The 10,854-nt window shown below is 39.9% G+C and overlaps 1 protein-coding gene across 1 annotated transcript; it reads left to right on the top strand.

The window, feature by feature from the left end:
- The first annotated feature begins 6,712 nt into the window (after positions 1–6,712).
- LOC120716709 (39S ribosomal protein L4, mitochondrial-like) lies at positions 6,713–10,018 on the top strand. The gene is made up of 9 exons (XM_040004296.1): positions 6,713–6,907; positions 7,162–7,243; positions 7,431–7,602; positions 7,699–7,750; positions 8,165–8,282; positions 8,517–8,623; positions 9,198–9,307; positions 9,422–9,495; positions 9,749–10,018. The coding sequence occupies exons 1-9, from the start codon at positions 6,860–6,862 to the stop codon at positions 9,892–9,894; spliced, it is 909 nt and encodes a 302-aa protein (XP_039860230.1). The 5' UTR covers positions 6,713–6,859; the 3' UTR covers positions 9,895–10,018.
- Positions 10,019–10,854: the final 836 nt, after the last annotated feature.

The raw sequence follows: 10,854 nt of genomic DNA, 5'->3' as shown, positions 1-10,854 counted from the left end.
CTTTAATGCTAGGTGGAGACTGTCATGGTTTGGGGCTTCATTTCAGCCTCAAAATGACTGAAGTAGTGCCGGATCATCTTGACAGAGATGGAATAAAAGGCAGCCAGCAACTAAACAAGAACTTTGAATGTCCGTGAAGAAGCCCGGGGAACTAGGCCTGAAGAATACTTTAAAGAAATTACAAGAAGAAAGTCAGAATTTGTTATAAGCAAAGTTGCTCATAACAAATTCGGACTTTCGAGTTTCTTAGAACTGTACAAACAGTTTTTCCAAGTATGTTAGCACATCTTCCAATAAATCACTGTCCCCGTAAAGTAGTATTTTCCTAGCAGGAGCAGTACTTTGCACAGTACTGTAGCTGCAGCACTGATATATAGGCAGCAATTCAAGGTTACTCAAGTGTGAAAAACATCTTTGTCTGTCAGACCCAAAGCCACAACTGAATCAGAGGTTTCTAAGAATTAACAGCTTGCATGATCAATGTGCCATTGATCATGCAAGCTGTTAACTCAAGCTGAAAGAACAACTTAATAGTGTTCGTAGTGAGCAAGTCTCAGTTTCAATCGTGAAGAGCTGTGTTGCGAAATCAGTTTCACCCCGGTTCTTTTTATTCCTCGGGCATCCAGAGACGGCACCGGAACTCAGTAGTCATTTTCACAAAACCTTTATTCATCTTTATTCATCTTCATTTAAGCATGCATCTTCTAGAAGGGGAGATGTGTCAGGCCGGTGTCCCTCTGCAGATCTTCCACTCCTTTGTTTGTTACAGCCAGCTTTATAGAAGTGACCCCATCATAAAACCCCCCATGGTGTGCTGCAAACTCTGTGTTTGTGTGTGTATGCACGAGGACGTGAGTGCCTGTGTGTGCGCGTACCCGTATGTCTATGTAAGTGCACGTAAGTGAATGTGTGCGCGTACCTGTGTGTATGTGTGAGTGCACGTGAGTGAGTGTGCATGTGGATGTGTGAGTGTAACAGTTTAAGCACTGTGTGTGTGTGTCTTTGCGTACGTGACTTCCTGATGGTCATAAAAGTAATCTCACCCAAGCTATACCAAATTCCTCTACACAACATAGAAAACAGAGTTAACATATTACAAACACTGAGACCCCCACTCTGCATCCATTGGGCCGTTGGCCTCTTGCTGTCTTACATTTACAGATAAGCATGTGGAGAGTCTCCTGCAAACCTTCTTCCAAGTTATGGCAATTATGAACTTTTATTAAAGGTACAAGCATCAGCATCAACAACCCCAACTGTAGCTCCCTGTCTCCTTTTATGACAGCAGACCCCCAGTGTCAATAAATTCCTTTCCCTCTAAACAATTACACACATTCACAAGCCTACAGCTAACCCAAACTGAAACACAGACCAATCCTTCCTTATTCCTCTGATCTAAACAAATTTAACACATCATATTATAATAATTATTTTTCTTGTACTCACACCTGCAGCTTTTTAACAGATTAATTGGTGGCAAAATGTATTATTTCTGTTCCTCCTTTAAAACAATATTACATGCATTGATGTCTTTGCAGCACTGTGTCTATGTACCTCTAACATGCCAGTTTAATTAAATAGTTCTTAAAAAGCTCAGGGTTTTAAGTGTTATATGTAACAAATCTCTTCTGTAAAACTCACACAGTTTGTTTGTCATATTTTCTCTCTCAGGTCTGAATGTCCACAGCATGCTGAAACATGAAGCAATCGTCCTCACTTTGGAAACGGTTAAGTTTCTGGCACGATGAGCGTTACACACCTCTCTACCCGTTTAAACTAAGCTACTCTGACTTTCCTTAAAATAAATGACCTGTAATGTACTAACTGACTTAAGTGAGTCACATTTTCTTTGTTTTTATTTTTTGTAACAAGAAAGTCATTAATAAATAACTTGAATGATAAAAAATTGAAAAGTTTAATAAAAGTATGTAAAAACAGCATGCAGAGTGTAATCATCAGCTGAATTTGTATAGAAGGAGACCACTGGCCAAATCATTCCTGCTCTTCCAGCGAAGCGTTGAATATTCATGTTTGCTGCTACCAAAAGCCTCTTCTGAAAGACTTCCTGAATCTTATTGACTGTTTTAATCTTGTTCACCCATGAGTGTGGACATACTTTGGATCTAGTTTTATCTTGTGGTCTGCAGCTATGTGACATTCAAATTTGCAAGCTCAACTTTTCTAATCACATGCCTGTTATAATCCAAATTTCGGCACCATGTCCTCCAGTTAAACCTCTTTTGCTGTGCGTGATTTCCACATCATCGCTCCTGCTACTGCTTGACATTTCTCTGCTGTTTATCAGAATATTGGTGCCCCTTCCTCGGACAATTACTTCCTTAAGCCACGTGCTGATCATCTGCTCACTTTGTTCAATGCTGCTTGTTCAAATGTGCTTGATTTGTTACTCCTTTTAAAAAAACTTAGTGTGCTAGACCTAAAACTGATCCCTGGTTAAACAATGTCACTCTGAAAGAAAATGGAAAAAAGATAAACTCCAGATTTCCTTTGATATGTTAAGGGAAGCCCTGTAAAAAAGAAGAAAGTATTTGTCAGATATCATCTCTAATAACAGCTACGGGCCCGTGTCTTATTCAAGACCTCTAATTTTGCAATCAACCCTCCACCCACCACACACTTACCAGGGTCTCCAGCCACCTGTTTAAACTTTTTACATTTTTTTGTCGATAAGGTTGCTACTATCAGGTCTCACATCACTCCTCCAGCTTACGATCCCTCTGTTCCCCCATATTCCTCAGTTGTGTTTGATCACGTTGAGCCTGTTTCTCTGTGTACTCTGGCTGAAATAGTCTCCCATCTTAAGCCTCCTGTGTTTCACCTTAACATTATCCCCTCTCGCCTTTTCACAAAGAAGTCTTTGACATTATTGGACCTAATGTTTTAACCATTATTAATACCTCTTTTCTAATGGGAACCATCCCAGCTAATCTTACGCGTGCCGTAGTGCACCCATTTCTCAAAAAACCCCAAAACAAATATTGATACAACACTTCTCTCAAATTTTAGACTAATCACTAAACTCCCCTTCATGTCCAAAATCCTGGAAAAATTGTCTTCCCTCAGCTCCAGGTTTTTCTGGAAATTAATGACATCTCAGAAACATTTCCACCTGGTTTCAAAGCGCTACATAGCACTGAAACTGTGCTTTTAAAAGTTTTTAAATATCTTTTATTAATTTCTGACTCTGGTAATGCTGCCATTTTAGTGCTTTTAGATCTGAGTGCGGCATTTGAGTCAGTGGATCATGTGATTGTCTTATCAAGACTGGAGAGTGTGTGGGTATTAAAATAACTGCACTTGAATGGTTTAGATCCTATTTAACTGATAGAAATTTTTCTGTCAGTTTTGGTGGCTCTTCATCCACATCCACCCCCTTCCATGTGGGGTCCCTCAAGGATCTATCATGGGCCTAGTACGTTTTTCCCTTTACATGCTCCCATTAGGCTCTATTTTCAGAAAATAGAGAATCTCATTCCACTGTTGTGCCAATAATTCTCAAATCTACTTTCCTCTTAAAAAGGATTCTACAGACTCTATAAAAGTTTTACCAGACTGCCTTGATGACATTAAACCATGGTTTGCATTAAACGTTTTGAATCTAAATGAGATTGTACTATTTGGACCGTCTGACCCTCGTTTATTTTTAAGGGTGACCTTGGCCCTCTGGAAAAGTCCAGAATTCCCTTTGCAAAAAATCTGGGAGTGTTCTTTGATGGCAGTTTTTCATTTGAGAAACAAATAAATTCTACTGTAAAAGCAAGCTTCTTCCAGCTCAGGGCCCTTGCAAAAACTAAGAATATTTTGCCATTTGCTGAGTTTGAGAAAGTGATCCATGCATTTATTTCATCCAGGCTTGACTACTGTAATAGTCTTTATTTTGGTATCAGCTAGGCTCTGCTCTCTCGTCTTCAGCTTGTTCAGATGCTGCAGCCCGACTCTTGACAGGGACACATAAACATGGCCATATTTCCCCAGTCTTGGCTCATTTAAACTGGCTTCCAGTACATTATATAATTGATTTTAAGATGTTATGGTCCCATACAAACAATATCCCATGTTTGTATGGGATATTGTATTTGTTTTAAATGTTATATACCTATGTGGTATGTGACTTTTGTTGCCATGATGCCAGGTCTCTCTTGGAAATGAGATTTTTAATCTCAATGAGATTTTTACCTGGATAAATAAAGCATTAATAATAAATGGATTAGCTCCGCCATACCTCTCTGATCTTTTAACTAAAAATGTAGTCACCTGAAATGGTTGCCATGGTGCCTTGTTCACAAGGTCAGTTTTGGAAGAGATGGACAGCAGAATGAAGGCAAAAGGGCAAACAAGTGCTCAGCATCTCTGGGAACTCCTTCAAGACTGTTGGAAAACCATTTCAAGCGACGACCTCATGAAGCTCATCGAGAGAATGCCAAGAGTGTGGAAAGCAGTAATCAAAGCAAAGGGTGGCTATTTTGAAGACTCTATAATATAAATACGTTTTTCATTTACTACATAGTTCCATGTGTTCATTCATAGTTTTGATTCTTTCATTGAGAATCTACAATGTAAATAATCATGAAAATAAAGACAAACCATTTGGTAGGACAAATGACTAATGGAAAAAAAATATCTGGGAAAAGACTTACTCATTTATTTTTCAACAGCACAATGACCCCAAACACACTTCCAGGCTGGAAGTGTGTTTAAGGACTATTTGACCAAGAAGGAGAGTGATGGAGTGCTGTGTCAGATGGCCTGGCCTCCACAGTCACCTGACCTAAACCCAGTTGAGATAGTTTGACTGTGTCAATACCGAAGGACAAATGACTAATGGAAAAAAAATCTGGAGAAATACTTACTGGTGGAGGCTCGTATGCAAGCCATTCCTGAAAAAATACATACAGTCATAAGTTCTTCCAACAAACATTGCTGCCCAGTACAATGAAAAACAGGAAGTTTATAACTCAGATGATTCTATTACTTAGAAACTGACTGTCTCATCCCACAACAATGAAAACAAAGATGGCTGAACATCTATGCGAGGAGTGCCAACATTGAAGTTATATTTTCTAACTTTATCTCCTACTTTGCGCAGTATGTAGGGTCTGTTGGATCTTTACCTTACAATAAAAAGCTCCTGCTATTGTGATTTTTCTCCTGCTATTGTGTAAACTGAACCGCTTGCCAAGCTGGATCAACTCTAACCAGTCGCACAGCATAATTAAGCAGGAATCCTGGTAAACCTACTTTGTCATGATTTCAAGAAACCTATTTTGTTTTGGAACAAGTGGAATGTTATCTTGAAAACAGAGTCGACAGAATACTTCTCTAGAGCCAAAAAACAAAAACAGAAAGAAAGAAAGTCGAGGTGTCAGTGAGTACAATTTCCTTCACCATCAAAAAGCACTCAGAACCTGGGGCAAACTCTGACAGGAAGAGGTCTGGCAGACCCAAAGCCACAACTGAACCAGAGGTTTCTGAGAAATAACAGCTTCCATGGCTCACAGGAAAACTCAAGCTCAACCACAGCTTAATAGTGGTTGTAGTAAACAAGTCTCAGTTTCAAGGATGCTTCCACAGTGTGTGGCATCAACTTTCAACCATGGAGGTCGAAGTGGGCGCCAGTTTAGCTCAGTGTGTTGAGCGGGAGACCACATGCCATGCATCTGACAGCAGCTGGCCCGGTTTTGAATCTGACCCGTGGACCTTTGCTGCATGTCTTCTCTCTTTCCTTGCTTCCCTATTCTTTCTTCACTGTGTCTATCAAATAAAGCTGAAAAAGGCCAAAAAGAAAAAAGAAAGAAGAAAAAAAAACAGGAGGAGGAAGTGTGATGGTCTGTAGCTGTTTTGCTGGATCCAGGGTTAGTGACTTATACAGAGTGAGAGGCCCCATGAACCAAAACCACTACCACAGCATTCTGCTGAGCCATGCAATACCCTTTGGTATGGGCCTGCCTAGTTGGTCAGGGGTTCATCCTACAGCTAGATAATGACCCAAAATACAAGTCCAAGCTATTCCAGAACTACACCAGGAAAAAAGAACAAGATGGTAAGCTTGAAACCATGAAGTGGCCAGCACAGTCTCCAGAGCTAAACCCCATCAAGCTAGTTTAGGGTGAACTGGACCGAAGAGTGAAAGCAAAGCAACCTACAGGTGCTGCATGTTTATGGAAACTTCTGCAACAGATATGGGAAGAACTCTCTCAAGAATATTTAATTTCTATTGTTGAAAGAATGCAACGGGTGTGTTCAGCTGTTATTTTTGCCAAAGGTGGCTACTTTGATGAGTCAAAAGTTTAGAATACATTTGCTATATAAATTGATTCCATGATTTCTTTCTCTTTTTTGTAACTCCAATTCTTTATTTGTACTATGCTTTCATTTCAGAGTGCTATGAGACACTAAACTGCATAATTTTCAATTAGCTGAAAAAAATGGGGTATTCTAAAACGTTTTAGTGTATCTATATATATAAAATTAAAAAAGACATAAGTATTGTCTTTTTAAATTATTTTCTTGTTTGTTTTGTCTGGAGATGTTGATCGATTATCAGTTATTGTCTAACGTTTTTCTTTGTTTTTAAGTTGGAAGGTGAAAAAAAAGCTTTTTGTCACTTTAACCACGTCCAACCAATGACTGTAGAAAACAGTCTACAGTCATTGCGTCCAACCAATAGATGGTGCCACTTTACTTGAGTGATGTCATCAAGACGCGCCACAAGCACGCCACACGGAAAAGCGTCCTCGACCTTTGATGCAGCCTGTTATCCCCCTTATCATGTTGTTTTCAAATTATTTAAGAGCAGTTTAACAGTGTAAGCTTGTAGAACAAACAAAAAATAGCCGAAATGCTTCGATTTTCCTTCATATTTCGTGGCAGAGGAGTCGCTAAAAGGGTGAGTGACGAAAAACATACCTCAACCGCGCTCTGTATCCTCAAATCACCCAAAGGCAGATAACAGCGTTCTGTCCAAATGGTTGCAATAATAATCTGGAGCCGTTTTTGCTGTTATTTAATTTCTTTAGATATAGAAAAAAGCGTCTATAGTGCAGCATTATATCTGAGTATGTGTGTATAAGATTAATATAACACCCGTTTGTCTTTGTTTTTAGTGTTTTTTGTTCATCAAGTTTTTCTCTCACTCCTCAGTTCGCTTCCTCGTTCTCTAATGAGAGCGCTCTGCCTCCAAACTTACTGCTGCCCACCAACCTCGTGGATCCTGACAGATTAAGTATGAAGCTTGTGTACTTGATAGATAAATGTAATGTTTGAAAATGGATTTTAAATCAGATTTATTCAGTGTTATTGTTTGTCCTCCAAAAGCCAAATATTGTGATTTCCCTGATAACACTGATATCATTGTGGGTGGGATACATGAAAATCTTCCTCACTGACTGCTGCTTTATACCCTCCTGCAGAGCGTCCACCACCTCCTGCAGACTCCTCTCTGCCTCCTCTGAGGAAGTGTGATGCTGCAGTTCCTGCTCACTTGACCCCTGTGCAGACCTGGGTGGAGTCTCTGGAGAGACAGGACAGCGAGCCTTTGGGTGTGGCTCAACTTCACCCTGATGTGTTTGCAGTTCCTCCGAGGTAACCAAGCTACTATTGACAGTCTTTCCATTCAGTTCTACACATTTCACAGCACCTACTGAAATGTGCAAGTTAATCTTTGTTGTCATTCCTCAGGCTTGATATTCTACACAGTGTTGAAACATGGCAGAGAAATTACAAAAGGATTGTAAGTTACTATTTAAAAATGTAAATTGCATTTGAGTTTTTTGTAATATATATCACATAATCAAGCACTTTAAGCTTAGGAACATTTTATTCATCGTGTGTTGCTACATTGAGCTAAGATTATGCTATTACATTTAAATTTAATTTGATACTTTTACAGTTCACATCCGTGGAGAGTAAACAACAGTAAAATTAGAACTTCTTCTGATTGGTTGTTGCTTGCAAAGATGTGTTTTGAACAGCAGGCAGGAGAAACTTCAGCTCAGACAGAGCTCTGTGTCTGAAATGACCACATTAGGAATACGTAACAGTGCATATATGACAGAGGAAGACGATCAAATGCAGAAAAGTTTGAGCTTTATTGCGGCTGATAAAGAAAATGATAAGTAGACTAATGGCTGTCTTCACATCTCAGAGTCACGCCCACACTAAAGTCAGGTCAGAGGTCAGCGGTGGAGGCAGGAAACCCTGGAAACAGAAAGGAAGTGGACGAGCTCGGCATGGAAGCATCCGATCACCCATATGGAGAGGAGGTGTCTTTTTTTGATCTTATTGTAAAACTTCTGTTTTCATTTTTTCCGTGTCTGCTGTTTTCCCTCCTTTTTTCCAAATATAACTGAAAATGAAGATCTCTGTTTCATAGTCCAGCGTGTGCTCGTCTCTGTGTCATGACTCCCAGAAACATGATCACCCTTCAGTGGGGTTGATCTGGAAGGATTCCCATGCTGGAGGCCAGTATGGTCTGACTGGTTCTGTGTTTCATTCAGGTGGAGTGTCTCATGGACCCAGAGGTCCCACCAGTTACTACTACATGTTACCCATGAAAGTTCGAGTGCAAGGACTCAAAGTGGCGCTGAGCTCCAAGATGGCTCAGGTAAGAGAAACCCCTTTGTTTCACCTGAAGAGCAAATACAGCTGCTAGTGATGTTAGAGGCTCATAACATCTGTAATAAGAGTTGTAAAAACATGCAGTGACATATGACGGTGTCCACAAGCAGCTGTTTTTGTCACCCACTTATCACAAGTGCTGTTGTTATGATGTCACAGAGGCGATAACCCGTACAGATATCTCACACGTGTGAATACAGAAGCCGCACCCACCTATTGTTCAGACCCTTTGTTTGCAGTGGTTAGCCACTTAGAAGAAAGTTTGCTTAAAGAGGGGAGGAGATAAATCCACTTGTTTTAAATGGAGAATTTCTTCACCCTTTATGTTCTCATATCATTTCGTGAGAGTATTTGGTTTGTAGCAGAGTGGTGACACTGATGAACTTGTAAGTGTTCAAAAGAAAGAAAGAAAATCCTTTCTTTATCTGTGACATTATTATTAGAGCACATAACAAATGTGAGAATAGGATACACGATGACTTTAACTACATTATTACGTATCCGTAATATTTCTTGACAGCTGAATACTTTCCCCCCTTTTGAACTGCTTGCTGACACAGGATGATCTTCACATTGTGGACTCCCTGAACATCCCCACACCAGACTCTCAGTACCTGCTTGACCTCATCAGACACAGACACTGGGGAGAGTCTGTGTTAATAGTGGATGTGTGAGTATCTTTAGCAGCACTTCTGTACAAATGATCAACTTTCAAATCTGTTTGAATCTCCACCACTGGACGCCCACTGTTGCTCAGTGCTCACGTTTTTGTTGTTGCTTTCAGAGGTGAAGACTTTTCTGAAAACATCCTTCAGGCCACGGCAAACTTGAAGACAGTGAACGTCATTCCAGCAATCGGTGAGTTCACACTGAGTGATTTTTGTCTGTCTCTTAACTCAGTTTTAACAGATTAATTGATGGTAAAATGTATTATTTCTGTTCACGCTTTCAAACAATATTTCATGCATTGAAGTCTTTGCAGCACTGTGTCTTTGGACCTCTAACATGCCAGTTTAATTAAATAGTTCTTAAAACGCTCAGGGTTTTAAATGTTATATGTAACAAATCTGTTATATAAAACTCACACAGTTTGTCATATTTTCTCTCTCAGGTCTGAATGTCCACAGCATGCTGAAACATGAAGCCATCGTCCTCACTTTGGAAACTGTTAAGTTTCTGGAGGATAAGCTGCTCTGGCACGATGAGCGTTACACGCCTCTCTACCCGTTTAAACTACCCTACTCTGACTTTCCTTAAAACAGATTACCTGTAATGTATTAACATAAGTCACATTATCTTTGTTTTTATTGTTTGTAACAAGAGAGTCATAACTCGAATAATAAAAAATACAAAAGTTGAATAAAAGTATGTAAAAACAACATGCAGAGTGTAATCATTAGCTGAATTTGTATAGAAGGAGACCACTGGCCAAATCATTCCTGATCTTCCAGCGAAGCGTTGACCGTTTCTTCTCTGTTGGCATGATGTGGGCGTTAGGCACGTAAACTCTCTGAGGTTTAGGCTGCAAAGACGAGGGGTAAACTGTTTAACCACTAAAGCTGATCAGGTTTGGAATGTTTTGAGACATGAACTGTGATCTATGCCAGTGGTTCTCAAACTTTTCACTATGAGTACCACCTCATAAAATATGTGGCTCTTTAAGTACCACCCTTATGACCAACATTAAAGTACAGTAGTATAGGCCAGCGTTCCCCAATCTTCTTTGTGCCACGCACCAGTTTAATGTCAGACAATATTTTCACAGGCCGGCCTTTAAGGTGTCGCGGTTAATACAACAAAATAAAATGATATGACCAAGACAAAAACTGTGGTTATTTTGTAAATATAATAATAAATGCAAATTTTCTGTGTAATTGTGTAACTTTATTAGCAACATCCTCCTGAAATGCACCAAGAACATTGAGAGTAACATCCTCCTCTCTGCCCCTTAATGCTCACTGGTCGCTATGGTAATGCGTAAATAGTTCTTTCAAAATAAGACGCACAACTACAACACCGGTAAAGACCCAGGGAAACAGAGTTAATGATAAAAACCCTGAAAACCATACATTTCACTCCCGAGCCTCAACTCTCGGGCCCAGTACCAAACGACTCACGGACCAGTACCGGTCCGTGGCCCAGGCATTGGGGACCGCTGGTATATGCCTATTTAACACCATATACAGTTGACACAAGACAATTTTATTTCTTATATGA

The sequence above is a fragment of the Simochromis diagramma genome, unplaced genomic scaffold, assembly GCF_900408965.1.
Source record: "Simochromis diagramma unplaced genomic scaffold, fSimDia1.1 OVJJ01000565.1, whole genome shotgun sequence".
Taxonomy (NCBI): domain Eukaryota; kingdom Metazoa; phylum Chordata; class Actinopteri; order Cichliformes; family Cichlidae; genus Simochromis; species Simochromis diagramma.
The sequence above is the reverse complement of the archived record's forward strand: the minus strand, read 5'-3'. Positions and strand labels throughout refer to the sequence as shown.